At 42.6% G+C, this 21,164-nt stretch overlaps 2 protein-coding genes across 2 annotated transcripts in view; both read right to left on the reverse strand.

Moving 5' to 3' along the window:
• UBE2G2 (ubiquitin conjugating enzyme E2G 2) overlaps nucleotides 1-14,877 on the reverse strand; it is a 37,637-nt gene extending 22,760 nt beyond the window's left edge. Inside the window, exons 1-3 of the mRNA XM_015406859.1 lie at nucleotides 14,796-14,877; nucleotides 8,802-8,837; nucleotides 8,669-8,714 (exon numbers count right to left, since the gene is read on the reverse strand). Of these exons, the coding sequence (XP_015262345.1) occupies nucleotides 8,669-8,714; nucleotides 8,802-8,837; nucleotides 14,796-14,838 (125 nt within the window). The 5' untranslated portion in view covers nucleotides 14,839-14,877. The remainder of the gene's footprint in view (nucleotides 1-8,668; nucleotides 8,715-8,801; nucleotides 8,838-14,795) is intronic.
• A 1,866-nt stretch (nucleotides 14,878-16,743) lies between these two features.
• The window catches only part of SUMO3 (small ubiquitin-like modifier 3), a 10,256-nt gene continuing 5,835 nt past the window's right edge, over nucleotides 16,744-21,164 (reverse strand). Inside the window, exon 4 of the mRNA XM_015406858.1 lies at nucleotides 16,744-18,519. Within this exon, the coding sequence (XP_015262344.1) occupies nucleotides 18,457-18,519 (63 nt within the window). The 3' untranslated portion in view covers nucleotides 16,744-18,456. The remainder of the gene's footprint in view (nucleotides 18,520-21,164) is intronic.

Genomic DNA, 21,164 nt, shown 5'->3' on the forward strand with positions numbered 1-21,164 from the left:
AATTGCTCACTATCAATTTTCATGCCAGTAGCTCCCAAAGTAGAATTTTTGCTCACAAGACCCCACAGCTTAGAGGGAGCATTGCTGCCTGCTGGTCCACCCCCCCCCCCCCACTACTGACCCAGGAGCCATCTTGCCCTCTGGCCAAGCGGCTAACAGGTAGTTCAGACCAGAAGCCACAAAAAACTGCGCATGATGGACACTGCCCAGGAACTTGGCGGTGAGGTCTACGACAATATTCTGGTGTTCCAGGAAACCTGAACGTTTAGGCTGTAGAAACTATGGCAGTTTCAATACACCTGTGATTCCTCCTAGGGAGTAATGAGGGCAATGTGGGTGCAGTTCACAACCCCTATCACATTAGGGAAGTCCACAAATGCCACGAACCCAGCAAGGATGGGTACCAGCTCTATCTCTTTTGTGGGGAAGCGCACATGCTCCTGTAAGTTGGCCAACATGGCATCCACAGGGGTGGAAACTAGTCAGAGGGTGAAAAATACTGATTTTACTGACCAAAATTAAAAAAAAACCTGACCAAATACTGACAAAAAGCTGACAAATTACTGAACAATTTAATGTCAGCCTACTGATAAGCTAGCATTTTAAATGTAAAACTAGAACTTCATTAAAATTATTATTATCTGGCCTCCACCATCCCCATAGCCAGCCCCATAGTTAGATGTGACCCAGATAAAATCCTTTTAAGAATAGAGGACAATGTTTTCATTATTGTACAAAATGTAAGGCAAAAAAGATTCCCTTTTAAAAATAATCACATACTGCAGATAATAAGCAAAACAGCAAAAACATATTAAAAACCTAACATAAAGTAATAATTATGACAACAAAACATAATTACTGTAAGGTAAGACTCGTCTTTGCTTGTACTTTATCTTTGGTTTTTTGATGAAAAAAGAACCGGCCAGCAGCCTGCCATCCCTGGTGGAGGCCGTGTCGGGCTGGGCATTGGAACACCCTAGACCGATTGTCCTGCATGATTTCAGTATCCATGGGGATGATGTGGCCTCCACTCAAGCGATGGACCTAGTGTCATCTGTGGTGGCGCTGGGACTCTCCCAATATGTAACGACTCCCACTCACCGGGCCAGACACACGCTCGATCTGATCTTCGCGGCAGGGGTCACAGTGAACCGAGTCACTGCCTTAGCAGTGTCATGGTCGGACCATCATGCCCTGAAGGCCCATCTGAATGTTTCACCCCAACCCTGTTTGGGTGGCGAGCAGATTTCAGCTTGCCCACGGAGCCATCCCCTCCTAAAAAAGCCATCTCTGGATCTGGCCGAATTGGCTAATTACCGGCCGGTCTCCAATCTGCCCTATTTGGGCAAAATAACTGAGAGGGCCGTGGCAATTCAGCTAGAGTTTTTGGGATGACACTTCCATTCTAGATCCTTTCCAGTCCAGTTTCTGCCCAGGACACAGGATGGAAACGGCACTGGTTGCCCTCATGGATGACCTCCAAAGGCATCTGGATCGAGCAGATTGAAGACGGAGGTCCTGTGCCTGAGCCAGGGTAGCCCAAGGGTAGGGATCCTACTTCCGACCTTCTATGGGGCACCATTGGTGCCAGCACTGGAGGTTAGGAGCTTGGGAGTGATCCTGGATGCCTCACTAACAATGGAGGCCCAGATAGCAGCCACTGCCAAATCAGCCTTTTACCACCTACGACTGATTAGGCAGTTGGTTCTCTTCCTTGAATGCAATCACTTGGCGACAGTGACCCATGCGATGGTCACCTTGAGATTGGACTACTGTAATGCTCTCTGCTGCGGTGGCTCAAGTGGTTAAGACACTGAACTGCAGGCTGTGGAAGGTCGGTAGTTCAGCAGTTCGAGACCTGAATGTGCTGCATGAGAGTGAGCTCCCGTCTCTAGTTCCAGCTCCTGCCAACCTAGCAGTTCGAAAGCAAGAAATTGCAAGTAGATAAATAGGTACCACTTCAGTGGGAAGGTAACAGCATTTCGTGCGCCTTGTTGTTTAGTCATGCCGGCCACATGACCACGGAAATGTCTTCCAGGCTTCTGGTGGGCCTCCCCATGCGGGACAACATCCAGCCTGTGCTGAAAGCACTGCACTGGCTACCGATAGCATACCGAATTCACTTCAAGCTGCAAGTACTTACCTTTAAAGCCCTTTATGGTCAGGGGCCCACATACCTGAGAGAACGCCTTTCCCCACATGCTCCCCAGAGAGCACTGTGATTGGCCTCCCAGGTCCTAAAGATGCCAGGCTGGCCACAACCAGGGCCAGGGCCTTCTCGGTGGTAGCTCTGTACTGATGGAATGAGATCAGGGCCCTCAGGACCTTTTACATTTCCACAGGGCCTGCACGATGGAGCCCTTCCACCGGGCCTTTGACTAAGGAGCTGCGCCAAATAACATCAAATAACTGAGGTGACAGTGCCCTGGTCCTTGGCTTACCACCAACAGCCTGTGCTGTTGCCTAAATATAGAGACCAAGACAACCCAACCACCAATATAGATCATCTGATTACAACACTAGTATTGGTTCTGCCTTCTGTAAGCATTTTTATAAGTACCTGATCCCTTACTAGCACTTTATGATAATGTAGAGTTTTATTATTTGTTTTAAGATTGTATTTAATTTGTTACCTATATGTTTAATCTCTTTGTAAGCTGCCCTGAGCCCGCTCAGGCAGGGAGGGTGGGGTATAAATTGAATAAATAAAGTTATTCACAAACTCTTTCGTTTCTCAACAGTTTTCTGCACTGCATCCACAAGCATTTTTCCCTTGTCCTCTTCTTCCATTGCTTTCTCAACTCCTTCTAGCATGAGCTGTGCCATGTTGAATCCCACAATATCCATCACCTCTACTTTCATTGTCTCATGTTTTAAGAGGTTAATTATGTTTCTATACTTTGTGGAAGATTTCACCAAATCACTTTTACTCTTAGGAACAAAGTCCCTAAAGTACTTCATAACTAAACTGAAAACCACCTGTCTTCTCACTGGGAAGTCATCACGTTTTCCCAAAAATGCAGTAATGAAAACAGAAAAACACAAACTGCATTCACGAAAATCAAAGAAACACTGACTTTACTGACCAATTTTTTTAAAAAACTGACAAATTACTGACCAAGATGAAAAAACTGATTTTTACTGATTTTACTGACCGTTTTCCACCCCTCCATCCAAGAAGCTGTGCAGGCAGTGGCTCACTGAGGACTGGCAGAAACAAGAAGGGGAAAAAACTGAACCTAACATGTACCTTTCACTGAGGACTGGAACACCTCAAGAACCTGAGGGTGAGCCCACGCAGTAGGCAGAGTGAAGGTCTTCAGATGGCAGTGGAGCCGTGGTGGCCGAGACTGGAGAGGGGAGGGGTGCTGTGGCCACTGGTGGCCCGGTCAATGTGGGGGATTCCGAGCCCCTGCCCGGACATGGAGCATGTGCCTAGCTCAGCCCTTCCACCCCCCTGTTGTCCATGTGGGCAGCAATCAAGTGGGAGCAGCTGGAGAGTGGGGGGAAGCCTTCATCAGGGGTCAGCAGTGGATGGAAGGGCTGGCAGCGTCTCTGACAGCTACTGGGCAACTGGAGGGGCTGCTTGCCATTGCAATGGGAAGATTAATTGCAACAGTAGGGAAGTTCAGCCATTTGAAATGTATTGTAGACCTAGTCACATCATAGTTTAATATTGTCGATTCCCAGTCACCAGAACTTAAATGCACCAATATAGTATATGAACTAGTACTAAGAATCTTGAAACATTGCCTTCAGTACTTCAAGACTGTGTTGAATCAACAACAGACAAACTTGATGAAGAATATGCAAAGAGAATGATTACTACAACGCCGTTGTTTGTCTTAGTTGTTTATGTAATAAGTATATTAGATTAGGACCTTGTGCCTAAGATAAGACTTTATTATTGGCTGTAAATATTTCTACAGAAGTGACATCATTCTGAATGTACTGTTGAGCTTCATGGTTAATGCTTAAATTGCATTTGTGTTAATGAATCATTCTAAAAATACGTTGTCGAAGGCTTTCATGGCTGGAGTTCATTAGCGGTTGTAGATTTTCCGGGTTGTCTGGCCGTGGTCTCGGCATTGTAGGACCTGACGTTTCGCCAATAGCTGTGACTGGCATCCTCAGAGGTATAACACAGAAAGACAGTACTCTCTATGTCAAGGTGAGAAGAAAAATGGAAAGCAGGTGTGACGACCTCTTATCTGGGGAGGGAGGCCTGGTTTCACTTTAAAAGTGTTCTTTTTATTTGGTTCTATTGGGGATAGCCGGCTGCCACCAGGAAATTTAAGGCTATTCAAACCTGTATACTATACTGTTTCTATTACTGGGTAGGTAGGTTGAGTTTAAGGCTTTTCAAGGTACTAAGTTTCCTGAGGAAGGATTCCTTTCAGCTGGTATGCTTAAATAAAAGTAGATTTATTGAAATACTTCATAAATAAAAAGGTATAACAAAGTAACCGGCAATGTGAATATTCTGATAAATTGTTTGGTGTCTCACACAAGCTCTACTCCCTTCCTCTACAGGGATTTATCAGGTAACTTTGTAACCCTTTAACTCAAGATCATCTACGTTTCTTGTTTCTCTCCAGTCTGTCACTCAGACTTGCATATAATTTCTGTTCTCTTAAACTTTACTTTACTGTTTCATATACATTCAACTTTTTTACATACACAGAACTAACTCCTATATCACACACAAGACTGCTTCTCTCCCAGACTTCAGAACCAACTTATCAACTGTCTTTATCAACTGTCAAACCTGTAACTGTCACTCCTGACAGACAGACATATTCATCCACTCAGAACCACTTCCAAAACCCCTCCCCCTCTCTGTCAATCACCAATCACACCACTCGTCTCTTCAACCACTCTATTCTATCACACAGCCAGGCAACCAAATTTTAAAGAGATACACACACATATATAAAACAAGGAATCATTACAGTCCTCTTTTGGGGTTGGAAAGTTAGGAATAGGGATGGGCACGAACAAGGAAAATCAAGGGTTGTTTTGGTTGGTGGCTCATGGGGCCAGACGAACCACGAACCTTCATTAGCCTTCCCATCTACTGAACCGGTTCATTTCATGAAGCAGTAGAATGGCCCCACTGTGGGCTAGAGAAGCGAAACTTGCAGCGAGCCTCCAGCTGTAAGAAGGACAGGTGGCTCAGAGCCCTGAGTTAGCACCAAACACCCCCAACCCCACTGCTCACACTGAGGAATGACTTCCAGTCATAATTGGATGTGTTGTCCAACCTTTCAGTGTCTTGGAACAAAATACTGTGTCCTGTTTGGGTTAGGCTATGTTCAGCCACTGCTGATTTTTCGGGTTGGCCAAGTCTGCAGTGTCTTTCATGTTCTTTTATTCTTGTCTGAATGCTACACTGTGTGGTCCCGATGTAAACCTGTCCACAACTGCATGGTATGCAGTATACTCCTGCAGAAGTGAGGGTGTCTCTTCTGTCTTTTGCCGATCATAACATCGGTTGTATTTTTCTGGTGGGTCTGAATACTGTTTGTAGGTTGTGTTTTTTCATATGTTTTCCCATCTGATCAGTGATTCCTTTGATACATGGCAAAAACACTTTTCCTGTGGGAGACTGTTTTTCTTCAGTTGTTTGTTTTACCTTTGGTTTAATTGTTCTTCTGAATTCATTCTTGGAGTAGCCCATTTGCTTGAAGTGCATGGTTTAGATGATTTAGTTCATCATTGAGAAAGTGCGGTTCACATATCCATCTTGCACAGTCTACTAATGTTTTGATTATGCCTCTTTTTTGTCGAGGGTGGAGATTGGCGTTTTTGTGTAATGGACTCAGCTTTACCCCACCTTCCTGAGTAAATATAAATTACCTGCCTTCCATTTTCCTTCTCACCTTGACATAGAGAGTACTCTGTCTTTCTGTGTTATATCTATGAGGATGCCAGTCACAGCTACTGGCGAAACCTCAGGTCCTACAATGCCAAGACCACAGCCAGACAACCCAGAAAATCTACAACAGCTAACATTCTAAAAATACTTTAATAATTCACATTTAGCACAATATAAAAACAGAACAAAAACCTGTAAAATTATACACGGTGATTTAGTGTTTTACTTAATTGCAATGGAAAGGGTAAGTCTGCATCAGGAGGCTGCTCGGGGACCTATTGGAGGTGATTTGCGCTCCCCCCTCATGCCCTCCCAGCTCCCCTTTTGCTCTTCCATCAGAGGGGTTGTACAACACTTCCATGTAACACAGCAGTGTGGTTACTGGGGACGCTACCGTTGCAGCACCCAAAGAAAGCAACCCCCCCACACTGTTTTCCTACTGGCCGCCATGTAACTAAACTCTATGGTACCAGACTAGTGGTGCCATAGATCCCCCATGACACAGGCAAACCCCAGGACTGCTCTGCCTATGAAGTTTCCCTGCATGTGAAACATGTATTTTATGAATGTGAATCCTGAATAGCAACTTGCAATGGAGTGTCACTTAAATTAATGCCACTTATTCCAAGTAACTCATCTTTGTCCCCAAACAGCATTAGCCTGATTAGAAATCTTTCACATTATGGCGCTCAAATAATATTTATACTAACTAAGAAACACAAGGCTTGATACTTCTTCATGCCCATGAACAGCCACCACTTCTCAGTGTTTTACTCTTCAAATATCTGCTCATTTTAGTCATCTTTGCAGTACACAAACTCCATGCATTATCATTTACATCTAAACAGAACACTTTCAGAAAAATTAATAAAGTATTATGATGATCATTTCAATCAATATAGCTTCCAAACCAAATCACTATTAATATAACATGTAGTTAATGAAAGTAGAACAGAACAATTTGCAGTGGTAAAAGGCAAACAATCAAGGATGAGTGGTTTATAAATTAAACACATTCCCATTTTCAGATTAAGCTAATTAATCCTTGATTACATCTAAACTACAATTGCAAGAGAAATGTCGATGTACAAATAAACCTGTCCTTAGAAAGAGAAGCTCAAACTGCTGTTCTCATGGGTATACGAATGTTTTGAAGACAGGATTAAGTATTTAAGCCAACAGTCCAGAGACTTTTAAAACAGTCCAGAGACTTTTAAAAGCTTCGATGCAGTTTGCTTTCTCTTGCTTTATTACTGCAAGTAGTCTACACTTGATGCTTGCAGGACACTGTGCACAAGAATTCAGTACAAATAATTCTCCATTATATCGTAGTGTCACATAACTAGAATTTGTACTCAACTTTTAACAGTTACCATGCTGTTTTGGTATGTACCTTTCTAATTAGAAATAAAGCTTACTGATCAATGGTTTTCTAGAGCCTCAATTCGCTATGAAGCTTTACAAATCAGAGTGCCAAATGACTCAGACAGTACTCTCTACAAAAGGAATACTGGACTCTGGGGTAGTCATGACCACTTATGACACGCTAAAATGAGAACCTCTAGTAGTGCTTCTAAATAGCAGAATTCCTGTCTGGACACACCTACAGCTATAGAGCACAGTTCAAAGCCATTCTGGGCTTCACTGCATGTTGGTAAACAGTATTTTTCTAGTCAATTTTATGTCTTCCTAAATATAAATGTTCAATGAAGAAAAGTTTTTACATATAGCACTGCTCTTTGTGAGACAAGGTTACCATTAGGCCAATTCCAAGTATAAACAAGCTATTTTCTTCCTCGATGTTCTGCCAAGGTATGGTCGTTATGGGGGAGGAGGATTATAAATGAAGCTAAAAGAGGATTTGGGTCAAGCCACAACCTTCATTTCAGAGACAATGAGCTGTAAGTGCTTCTTTATGTCTAATAACCGCATGCAACTGAACTACAATGACAGTTTTTCATGTTATTTACCTAATCATTTGCATAGAAGGTGATGCCTGGCAACCAGCGGGAGCTCTGGGGCAGGGACGTGGGTAGGGGGCTGCATCACAGTCTGTATCATGATGTCAATTTCTGGAAACCCAGGAAGTGACATTGGGTAGCTATAGGAATTGTTGGCAACTCTTATGAGTTTACTATAGCGTTTCTACAGTTCCTAGAGCTGCCTGATATCATTTCTGGGTTTTCCCTAGAAACGATATCATGACACAGACACCATCGACATTTTAAAATAATTCTGCTCCTGCCACAACTCAGAGCGCCAGTAGGCAACAAGGCAAGGTGAGTGGCAACTACAGAGTGCGCTTCCTTGGTGGTGCCGCATGGTCTCTGGAATGTCATCTTCCTTTCAAGCTATACTGCTAACACTGAGATGCCAGGCTAAAACATTTGTTTACCCAGGATTTTAAGGGAAGTATTAACACACACATTTAGTTGACTGTTTTCTTCTATTTTATGCCTTGTACCCTATTTGATATTTGAATGACTTGTTCTTAAATTATTTTATACTGCTTTATTAGTTAGTGGTTTTATGATTACAGAGACTGAGATTATTATACCGCTGGTAGAACTAGTGTTACTATACTGTTTTACTGCCTTTGTTTTACTTTTTATCATTAGCCACCTTGAGCAAATCTTTGGAAAAGAAGCATACAAATCTTCTAAAAACAAAACATCTCCAGGGAATCAATGATTAATTGATTAATTAATCTTCTGCAGTGTCCACGGGCATATATACTCTTCTACCTTCAGCTATTATTTAACTACACTACACAACAGCTGATTAACTTACATTATCAAAGCTTCCCACTCAAAGAAATTCTCTTCATTCATAGGCCCTGTTAAAAGATGGAAAGGTATAAATTATTTAAATGGCTTTTGCACTTCAAATATATAGATATGAAAGAATAAATAAAATTCCTTACCAGCTACTATTCCCTCTGGTGGATTCAAGGTCAACTCTAAAATTAAGAATAAATACTATTTTTAGCACACAACATTCACAGTTAGCCAAGACAGTTTTCACTGCCATGGTATTTTTATTGAAACCCATGCATTTTTCATTTAAATGAAAGTCTCTTAACTTACACTTTCTTTCTTCTTCTTTTTAAATCCCCCTAGGGGGAGTTTTTTATTTATTTTTTCAACACTACAAACTATAACTGAAAAAAGGGGGAAGGGAACTACATCTAAGGAGAAAGAAAAGATACCCACTAATAACTAAAAACCCAAGAATAAGAGATCAATACAACCGCTTATATCAATGTTAATCTAACATGCTACTAATACATTGAACATGGTCAGTTATGCTAGTTTATATAACTTTTGGGGCAGAGGGAGAGCCTCGATTCCCAACCTTCTGGCCGGCAAGAGGCTTCTCCCTTAAGCGCCCCCTAGTTCAGAGCCCTTACCCTAGGGCTCCTTAGGATCTCTGCTTACGCGGGGCCCCCCCCCCCAAACTGCGTGTGGGCGATCCGGCTCCGGGAGCGTCCCGAGAGCCGGTCGCCATTCGCGCCGCTGTGGCCGGAAGTCGGCAAAAAAGAGTCTTGACATTAATTGTAGGACTGTCTCATCTGGCAGTATCATAATGAAATAATTTGCATTCTGTATTAATTCTGTATTAATGCTGCAGCCAGATACTTTGCATTTAAGTATGCTCAGACTGGGCCACATTGAGAATTAGATATATGGACAAGTGGGGACCCGCAAGAAACTTGCAGGGAGGGTGCATCCCATTCCCCCCTTCCTTCCCTGCAGAAGTTAGCAGGGAAAAACTGCCAGGAGGAGGGAACAGAATAGTGTGGGGAAGAGGACATGGGGGGGGGGGAATGAGATGCCTCTTGCAAGTCCTTGTGGGCTCATCGCTGTGCAACTGGGCCCAGGCAAGCAGCCAGCACCAGGCAACTGGGCGATAGTTTTCCCAGTAGAGGCTGCCAGGAAGAGGGAAGGAGGGTGGGCAGATAAAGGAAGGCTCACTGGTAGGTGGAAAGGAGAGAAGGAAGCAGCAAATGGGGAGAGGCTATGGGGTTTTCATAGAAGGGAAAGAGGAAATAGTGAGAAAGAAAAAATGAGATGCCCTTTACAAGTCCTTGTGGGTCCCCTCCTTGTAATTCTCTAATAGCTTCATAAACTTTGAGAATTTTTTCCCTTTGAACTCATAATAATGGCTGTATTAGCTGTGAAAAGATAGACAGTGTGAATCTGGGTGTCAATATGCAGCCTTTTTATTACAAGGTAATCCATGCAGCATTTACAAGAGGTACCAAAAATGGGTCCCAAAAATCCTTTTCTCCACCCCCCACCCCGGTGTTTCTGTGACTCCTGGGGCCTGGTATCAGCTTTCCAGGTTGCTCTAGGTAAGAGTGCTTACAAGTGCTTTTGTTGCTGTTTTTAAAAATTTGTTCTTTCCTGGACTTAATTTGTGATGGGTTCCTGGGGTTTTTTTTGTGGCTTCTCTCACATTTAAGATTTAGATTCACACATTTTTACATAGATTGAGATTCTCACATGTTACACTGGTTGGATTTAGCTATAGCCTCAATAGCTTGGGGTTAGATTCTCAGGTTTTACATTTTCCCCTGTTCCCCCCCCCTTCATAGGAAACAAGAGGACAATGAGGGGCATCTTGTTTAGGGGCCTATACAATTGGATCCCATGGTCCAATGCACTTGAAATTTGGGGATTTTTAAAAGGAAAAGCACCAGCAACTTTTCTGTAATTTTGGTGCCAGTATCTCTAAAAACACCTTCCCCAGCCACTCAAAAATATTCTGCATAGGAAATAATGGAGTCATAAAATACTGGAAACCCGGAAAGATAACCTGCATCCAAATACCATACCAGTATTTGGAAGAAAACCACAAATACCAATATTTTCCAGCTCCAATATATCCACACCCAACAAATACTGATTTATTTTTTGCTGTAAACCGATATTTATTTTTAATACCAATAATTGTCACTATAACAGGAAGGAAAGACTTAGATCATGAGCAGTATTCATCATCCAAATTTTCTAAAACAGAATTTTGAGAATGTCAGCTTTCATTGGCAAAAAGTCATCTTCATTACTGCAGAAATAAATGTAAGTATATAAATGTATGATATTATGCAATTTGAATTGAGAAGCATTACATACATAAGCCTAAACGTAACAAGGAGAAAGAGGCAGAAAATTTTAAACAGCTTTAATATGAAAAACAATATTTTGCTTAGTTGATGAAAAATACACGCTTCCTTTCTTTTTACAGTATTTTTAACCTAACCTTTTACAGTATGTATTAACCTAGCCTTGGTCTGCCCTAACCAATTTCTAGATCTCTAGGCGTTTGCTACAAAAAAGCCTCATGTGGCAGGCAAAGACAGGAGGACAGAAAGATGGAAGAAATGAATGCCAGTAAAAAGAAAAGTTTTTGCTCTCTCTAGTGGAGAAGATGCAAATACCAGCATCAAATGATTTAATGCACCTGTCTTGTTACTATCTCTTGAGCTACAGAAAGGTACACAGCTAAGTTTGTAGAGCACAGGTTTTGCACAAATTAAATCTTAGCTTCAATCCCCTGCACTTCAGTTAAATGTTCCCAGGCAGAAGGTTAAAGGTTCCCAGGCAGAATGGCTACCGCCATTCACTGTCTGTAGTACTAAGTAAGATGGACCAATTGTCTGACTCAGTATGAGACAAGTGCATATGTAATCTTTGCATTAACCCACATACTGACACCACACAGTGTTTTTTTCTAATCAAGTTTGGGGTTTAAATAAAATTCTTGTTAGGAGAAACCGCCTAATGGCATTAAATAATGATTTTATTATCTGTGGATATCTTTAAATATATTATGTTACCACAAGGTTACCTTTGGAGGTCTGTGGTTTGCATTTATCTGCATTGTGATATAATTTAATTTCTGCACTGAGTGAACAACTGGAAAACTCTTATAAGCCATAATATTTTATGGGCTATTTGTATCGAGAATAAAAAGAAATCCTAACAGCATTACAAGGAACCGGGGCATGTTTCACATTTCAGCAATACAACCCTACTAAGAACCTGACCTGAAGTGTTAATAGAGTCACAGGCATGTCCAATGTAGGCTTGGTGCTTGGCTCTTTTCAAACACTGTCTGGTTGGTTTTTTTGCACCATTTGCCTTAACATTGAAAGGTCACATGCTGGTAACAGAACATCACTGAAAATGAATAAATTATAAAACTTGGTTATTACCCTTCAGAAGCCCCCACAGCAAAAATCCCCATTTGGGGCCAGTGATACCTTCATTGAAATGAAGTGGTAAAGCTCTTCCTGCACTGTACCACTTCAGAGTGCAGATGGGAAACTACGCATTACAATATTCCCCCATATATAAAAAAAACTCCACTGGGGAAAAAAAACCAAGTAAAAGAGAAGGCCGGACTAGCCAGTTTGGTGTAGTGGTTAAGAGTGCCGACTCTAATCTGGGAGAACCTGGTTTGATTCCCCACTCCTCCACATGCAGCTGCTGGTGAGACCTTGGGTCAGTCACAAGTTTGCTCAGAGCTGTTCTCTCAACAGCAGTCCTCAAAAGAGCTCTCTCAGCCCCACCTACCACACAGGGTGTCCGTTGTGGGGAGAGGAAAGGTAAAGGTTCCCTTGCTCGAAAGCCAGTCGAATCCGACTCTAGGGTTGCGGTGCTCATCTCCGTTTCAAAGCCGAAGAGCCAGCGCTGTCCGAAGACGTTTCCGTGGTCATGTGGCCGGCATGACTAAACACCAAGGCGCACGGAACGCTGTTACCTTCCCACCGAAGTGGTACCTATTTATCTATTTGCAATTTCTTGCTTTCGAACTGTTAGGTTGGCAGGAGCTGGAACTAGAGATGGAAGCTCACTCCATCATGTGGCACCCGGGTCTCGAACTGCTGAACTACTGACCTTCCACAGCCTGCAGTTCAGCGTCTTAACCACTTGAGCCACCACAGCTGGGGAGAGGAAGGGGACTGTAAATGGCTCTGAGACTCCATGTGAAGGGCGGGGTACAAATCCAGTTTCCTCTTCTTAACCAGAGATACTAGCTTTCTTCATACAAAACAAAAAACAAAAAACCACCCTGGCTATAGAAAACCTAGCTGCTTTTCTATTGTTTGTTTAACGAGAAATGGAGTCAGAGTGCGTTGTGAGAGCAGATTATTTTTAAACCTTCATTTCTAGTCTACAAAAGTTAAAAGCCAGCCAACAAATACCAAAGCTATTAATAAATCTCTGGTGAACATCAAAAACCACACTAGAACCCCTTCATACAAAATTCCTAATAAATATTTCCATTTTATACATTCTGTAGAATAACCCTAGTGTGGGTGCCTTCCTGACCTCATCAGGTAGGCCAGTGATGGCGAACCTTTTAGAGGCCGAGTGCCCAAACTGCGACCCAAAACCCACTTATTTATCGCAAAGTGCCAACACGGCAATTTAACCTAAATACTGAGGTTTTACTTTAGAAAAAACAACTCATACATTAATTTAAGATGATCCAAACAAAGTAAGGAAAGCAATCCCAAATCCCACTTTAATGATGGTCTGGGCCTGGCTGGGGCGATGGCACGTGTGCCCACAAAGAGGGCTCTGAGTGCCACCTCTGGCACCCGTGCCATAGGTTTGCCACCACTGAGATAGGCTATTCCGCTAGGTGGGGGCCACCACAGAGAGTGCTTAGGTATTGGCAGCCACAAATCTTACCCATTTGCAAGGGTCACACCTCAAAAGGCCTTGCTCAAACAAGTGAGTGTGACTGACCCAAGGTTACCCAGCAAGCTTCCATGCCATGTGGGGATTCAAACCTGGATCTCCCAGTTAGTACTACTACCAGAGGTCATTTTGGGGGGGATCGCGGGGGATTGCAGTTCCCCCTGGTGAGGTACAGGGGGCGGGGCACATGACGAAGCCCCGCCCCCTGCTTCCAGCCACCCCGCTTCCAGCCCTCATTCAGCCAGGAGGAGGCAGGAAAAGAGGAAAGGTAAGTTGCTTCCTCCCTGCCTCTCCCCACCCCTGCCTGCCTGGGGCCAGGGAGGGCCTTTGCGGGGCTTCCTTGCACTCCCACCGGCCTTGCAGGTCCACCGCCATGGGGCCCGGCAGTGGAGCGGCAAGGCCGGCGGTGGCGGCCGGGACCGTTGGGGGCGGGGTGTGTGGCCTTATGACACACTTCCGGTGATGTCAGGGGGTGTGGCATATGCTAATGAGTTATGCTAATAAGTTCCCCTAGCTCTTTTTCTAGGAAACGACCCCTTACTACAGTTAGTACTACTACACCACTCTCTTTCTCACTCACACACACAAACCCTAAGAAGATACAGGTTCAGATCCCGACTCTGATATGAAGCTTCCCTGGGAGACTTTAGACTGGTCATCTTCGCAGCCTACCGCACTGCACAGAGCTGTTGCAAGAATAAATGGGGGAAGGAGGGGGCAAAACACGCTACTCAATACTTCTCGGAAAAAAGGCTTCCTCTTGTTTTTAATAGAAGGATCTTAATTATTTTTTTTAAACATGGTCTTCGCTAGATTGACGTAACCTTAAGAATTTTTCATGTACGCCACCGCGCGAGCCAGGGAGTTTGCTCGCAGGCGCACAGCGCGAAAGACCCAGCCTTCTCGCAAAACCAACCGAACCCCCGGCTCCTTGCCCGTCCAGATCAGTTCACTTTCTCTTCTCCTCCCACACCTAGAGGGAGACGCCCCAGCGACAACAACTCCTCAGGCCCCCAGCGTCAGGGACTGGCGAGGGGCTTCTTCCACAGCAACGAAGCGCAGCCCGCGCCACGGAGAAGAAACGAAAGGAGTCCAGTAGCCAAGTTGGCTCCAGCTCGGCCAAGAAACCCGCGACACAGCGAAGACCCCAGAAACGGCTTCTGCAGTCGCCGCACCCAGCTGTCCTCACCGCCGCCGGCACTTACGTTTGTACTCTGCCATGAGCCGCTTGAGCGCCGTGCCCGCCATTGCCCAAGCCGTAGGTTGTGTCGTTGCGACCGCAACTCTCGAAGTTGCTTCCGGGTCGGCAGCTATCATAGAGGCGCAAAAAAAGCCTCTCTTGCTTTCTCTGCAACCATAGATAATCTTGCACGAAGCGGCCATCGGATCTGCGACCGAGACTAAGCAGAGGCTCGGCTGCCACACGCACACCCCCCCCCCCTCCCGTCACAGCTCCCCCCCCCGCGGTCATAGAGAGGGCAACAGGTCTACTCAGAAGTAAGCCCCATGTTATTTAATGGGGTATAGACTTTGAAAACAAACATCCTTAGGAGTACATCTAGAAAAAGTATACAGGGACTCGTCCCCTCTGATTAAGGGTGCTTCTTTCCTACGGGAAAAAGCTCCGTCGGCGTGGAATCAGGCTTTCGACGCAAGAGGAGTCTAGTGGTACTTAACAGAGAAGCTAACGTTTAATTTCAGGATAAACTTGCATAGACGAGACTAGAGCCCGTGGCTTCAGAGGCGAGAGCTCACACATTCTTGATCACCGTAGAAAAGGGGAAGACAGAAACTACAGCAGAGAATAATGTGGTTTTCCCCCTCCCGTGCCCCTCTTAGAGAAGTACCTGTACAATTCCAAATCCTTCCTGATTCTGTTTTATGTATTTTATAAAATACCTAGGCCTTCTCCAAAAGAAAAAAATAGAAATGACAATGGGGTTTTTTACTCTTCAGAAGCTGAGTAGCCACCACATACGCAACAGCACAAGTAGCTCCTGTAAGGAATTGCCTGCAGTTTTTTAATCCAACACCCATATTTAACTAGAACACAAAACATGTTTATTTTTCCTTACAGAATATCTTTTCTCCTGTTAAAAAATTTATTCTGCTGGCGTAATCCAATCCAATAAAGACACAAACTGTTTATTGAAGCCTAAAAGCTCTGTTCCTGCTGTAGATTTTTAAATGCTTTTCAAGAATCATGCATCTTATAATGCATACATGCACATCTGCTCTTCATTTTAAGCACGTGCTCCATAAATCTCAATTGCTGTATACAGAGAGCCAGTTTGAGCTAGTGATTAGGATGCTGTAGCTGTAAACCTTTTTATTCCTCCCTTTTCTCAATTTCTTTATGTACAATGAAAATATTTAAAAGAAAATCTTTACTAAAAGGCAACTTTACTTGCTTTAGCGCTAATAGTTTTTGCTATAAATGTACTAAACCATTATTTCTTTTTATGTTGCCTAAATCAACAGTTATGTCAGATAGTTCTGCAACAACTGAAGACTGCAGGATTCCCAATAGTTTTTTGAGATTTCTGTATTACAGTTGACGGCATCTCTTCCCACCTGTGTATATCCAATACGGTACACACTAACACAGAAGTCTGTAACAGCACAAGAAAGGACAGTGCCACTTGTTACCATATAGCAACAAATGTCAGGCCTACCTTTGACAACCAACTACAATAGAAACACTTTTTGGTATATCAGAACTTTCAGGATGTTGAGCGTACTTTTCTTTGCATAGGAGATTTGAGTGCTATTACCTTCTGGCGTTTCAAAAGTTTCTACTAAAGCATCATTATATCAATTTTTGAAAGCACATATATGCGACTTAGAGCAAAAGCAGTGGAGGCAAGCCCAGAAAATACATATGAAAACAGTGTACACATCACTTCTTCCCACATATTCTTTGAACTGTTTCTCATAGCAGTAACATATGTCTCTTGTTTTTTCCTACAGCACTGATTACAAAAAGGGCCTTACTCTTTCATACACATCTGGAGGTACTCTACTATGCAAAAAATGCTTCATTTTATTGTAGCTATTTAGAGCACAGAAGTGAAATAGCTAGCGAACATACAGTCACCAATTATTAAATGCAGAACAAGCATCCTGAAAATATGTTTATACCCTGAACAGTACTTCACTCTCAATAAAAGAATTTTAATAAAGATGTACATATGAATATGTTGTCAGCATTTCAGTGATATAGCTTTGAGTACAGTCATATGAAATGCAGCAGCATTAAGCATAAGCCAAGAGACAGAGTACCAAACTATATTTACTGTATACAGTAGTAAAGGACCACAAATATAGTACAAATTGGTGAATAAACAATGACAGATTTAAGAAAACATCTCTCCCTAGCCCAGATACAATCAAACGAGAAAATACTTTTCCAGCAGAATGTCCTGCAAGTAGGTGATCTAACATGGGCAGGTAGATTTAAAAGGCAGAAAAGTGACCCTTCTGAAGCAGCAGTGAATAACCTATTGAAAGTCAACAGAATGATCTTATGTCATTTAAAGCATATCCAAAATAGTCAGAAGCTGGCTGTCACAAGATTGCATTTGAAACTTTAAAACTTTTCAGAAAGCTACATTATTCATGTTTGGTGTTCAAGAATGTCTCAGTGGTAAATCTACATATTTGAACTTGAAAGTCCTTTTAGAACCTCCAAATCCAAGCAAACTATGTGTAAATAGAAAACAATTCTGCACTACAGATTGTATACGCATGTACGTCACACAATCCCTTATCTCCCACATCAGCTACTTCTCCTACCACTGCATCGCAAATCTGGAGGGGATCCTCTTCACCCTTAGAAAGGGTGTGTGGGAGGGAATGAAGAGCTGCAGTTTGAGGGTGGGGCCAGAAAAACCCTGTGCACACAAACAGTATGCACAACCTTCTGAATCCCAGTTCATGTTCTTTAATGTAACAAATAAGGGTGGGGGAAAAACCTACAAGTTCAGATTTCAAAACAGATAGTGGAAATAAAGTACACATTTTTATTAATAACCCAATAAATCAGTAATAAGAAGTCATTGGGAACTAGCCACGAATAATCTGTCCTGCATAAATTCCATTAAAATGAACAAGACTTGCACAGCAGACCTTCCAAGTGAGTTATGGTCCATTCTTTAAACATTTTACCAAATACACTGGTGCTTAGCCCTGGGTAGGTGATAGTTAACAAATGCCAAGTGCTACAGCTGCTGACAAACTGAAGACATTCCATTACTTTAAAAAAAATTGATTGATTCTATGCTATTTTATTATGAAAAAGCACATGTACATTTGCATTACTGTAAACTGCCACTATAATCAGCAATGTGTCTGCAAGTACTGTCCTTTCCGCATATCCCATTAGCAGCTTTAAAATAACTGCATTTAATGGTAAAACCCTTTTCTTCTTTCATAAGCCACATTTTCTGAGAAGAAATTTACTAGTTTAAGGAAAAAATATTTCAATATTTACATTACCATAATCAAGCTGTAAAACAAAAACAACAAAAGCCAGACTAAAGACTTCTTGTTTTACAGTAGGTGGGTATTCAGGCCACAGATTTATAAGAACAAGATGACAGTAGACAACAGCCAGTATTTTACTTATCTGAAAATTTAATTTTGACTGGGCCCGTTTTATGATGCACTTATTTTCCACAGACAGAGCTTCGACTTGCACACGCAGTATATCAGGGACAGGAAAAGAATTTGGGTAAGTGTCCTCAGAACGTGAGAAGATTCCTGTATGATTGGCATGTTCATTTGTTTACTATTTAATAGCAAATCCAAGGACAGATGATAAAGTGAGTGACATTTTACATTCCTCTTCCCCCAAGGACAGGATGTCTACCACATGCCACCCGTCTGCTGCTGAAATACATCAATAGTATCTTCATCTTCCATCTCCAACTGTAACAGTGGGAAAAAAGTGATGAGTATTGAAAATTCCTTGTTGACAAAGAAGGGTTAAAATTGCCATATATAAATAAATAGAATATAAATGGCCAAATATAAATAGAAATCTATAAAATCCTACAATCTAATATATATATATATATAAATAGAAATCCTTATAAAATTTACTGTCTCTTTCAGAAGCTCCCTGTGTAGAAGTCAGTCAACATTTAATATTTATTCACCGCTCCAGTTTTCTTCTTCACCACACTGTTCTTCCATTTTAATTGCTGTAAAGCTTTCAGAGTATCCATACCTCACAGATTCAAGCAGGGTTACAACATTTCAAAATCAATCTGCAGCTTCTACACTTTAGACCATGTTCAGTTGGATCCTACAAAGAGGAGTTCACAAAACAGATCTTCCCACTTTTCTCTCTTATGACTTCCTACCCCCTCCTCACAGCTACTCTTGGTGATTAAAAGACCCTCATGAAAAAAATGGAATGCAGTATGGGAGATTTCAACTTGTTATCACAGGAGCAAGAGACAGCTTCACATACATGGCATTTACATGCGCACCCCAAATCCCAGGGTATGGGGTCTGAGACTCTGTTTTTGTTGTTGTTGTTCAGTCGCACAGTCGAGTCCAACTCTATTTTTACTCAACCACAAACTTAGAACAAGTGGAGTCAAAGGAGAAGACAGAGGGAGAGAGTAACTGGATTTTAATCTTTACTGAACATATGAAATAACAGAAAATAATATAAAATAAATAATATAAAAGATCAGAAAAAGCAATGAAGAGTAGGGAATTAAAAAAGTAATGCAACATACTTGATTTGGGGAATAGACTCTGCTACAACTAGCTAGATAAAATGCAATATCATAAGACATTTGGTAACTATGCAATCAATAAGCAAAGGAAATAATTCCTAGTAGCAGTTCCTTTTTAATCTAGATGTTTTCTCTCATGTCTAAACCCTTTCCTGGACGAATGTAAGGGGGGGGGGAGCAGAGGTAGATGGAAGAACAGAATACAGTATCAAGGTTTGCTCTGAGCAAAACTTGAAAGGGAAGATAGCTGGAACAGAACCCAGGGAAGGTGAAGAGAAGAGGAAGCATTTTAAGTTAAAAAAGCAGTTGCTTTGTCTCCCATCTTTAAGTGGTGGAAAATTAAACCTAATTTGCTGGCTGAAAGATGCCCTCCACACACCCTTTTTACCTGAGCACTTACTATTTGGAACAAATGTACTTGGCTGCAAGTTTGGATCCATTCTGGTATATGGTCAAATTCTATGTTTCATTCTGTCATTGGGGAATTTGGGGTTATTCAAGGTTACTCCGTGACTGGGAGGGGGGCAGTCAGGATCTGAGCTGTCTCTGGAAGAGTTTATTTTTCTTTGTGGAAGCTGCTAATAGGGGATGTGTCCAGGTGACAGATGACGAGCTAGTGGTTAAAGTATCAGACTAACATCTGTGAGATCCAGAGTTCAAATCTCCACTGTTATGGAAGTTTGCTGGATGTTTGGAGCCAAAATAAAACATAAGTCTAGTGGCACCTGAAAGATTAACACTATTTATTTCAGCACAGGTTTTCATGCCTCAGAGCTTCAGATATATGAAGAGGAAATCATGTTGGGAATCCTTATCGGGGGAAACTGCAAGGGGGGCTGAAGTAGAGAGAGGCTTCATGTGAATCTTGTCACAAATCTTTCAAGTGTGACTCTCTGTGTAAAGAACTGGAATGGATTTGTACCTACACATAATGGATGAGATGTCAGAGGTTCCAAATAAACAAAGTAGCAAAGTAGGGTAAATACAACTATTTAGGAAGAATCAGTCCAAAGCAGGGGTGTCAAACAAGGCCCAGGGGCAACTGGTGGGAGGGAGGGAATGGAAGACTGCTCGAGGGGAGTGGGTGGAGCCACTCTGACTGTAGCTTCAGGATGGCGGAACAACCTTGTCTGCAGCAGTCAAACAGCATGGGAGCATCTGCCCAGTGCTACACTGCTGGCTCTCCAGTCTGCCCACATGGGTTTTCCTTTGCACCCCTTCCCAGCCAATGGGGATTTGCAGTGAGGACACACCAACTTGGCTGCTGTCCTTTACACAGTTTCTATCACAGGTACCTGGTGTTACATTTTATGGCACACTTGGCCCGGCACAACAAAGGAACATTTATGTCAGATCCGGCCTTCATAACAAATCAGTTCAACACCTCTGGTCTAAAGTTGTGTTATGTTCAGTCAAGTCACTTCCGACTTATGGTGACCTTATGAATTACTGACCTCCAAAACATCTTATCACTGACAGCCTTGGTCTGGTCTTGCAAACTGAAGGCCATAGCTTACTTTATGGAGTCAATCCAAGACCAGCAAATTAAAAGTTTCTACACAGTGGGTCCTATAGAGTTATTAGAAATATAAAGAAATCCAAATCTGTTTAAACCAGGATGACAGGTAGTGTTTAGTTCAGGGCTGTCAAACATGCCCTGGGGGGCTCCTATCCGGCCCACCAAGAACTGGCTGCTTCCTCCTTCCTGTTTCTTGTGTCACAGCTCCTTTCCCCCAGTCTCTGCTATTTCCTGCTTGGGAGAAAGAAAGCTCTCCTTTGACTGGCTGAGGGCTCCTCCCCCTCCTCCTCTGGGGGAGGGAGGGA

Source organism: Gekko japonicus, unplaced genomic scaffold, assembly GCF_001447785.1.
Source record: "Gekko japonicus isolate JY-2015 unplaced genomic scaffold, Gekko_japonicus_V1.1 scaffold1023, whole genome shotgun sequence".
NCBI lineage: Eukaryota > Metazoa > Chordata > Lepidosauria > Squamata > Gekkonidae > Gekko > Gekko japonicus.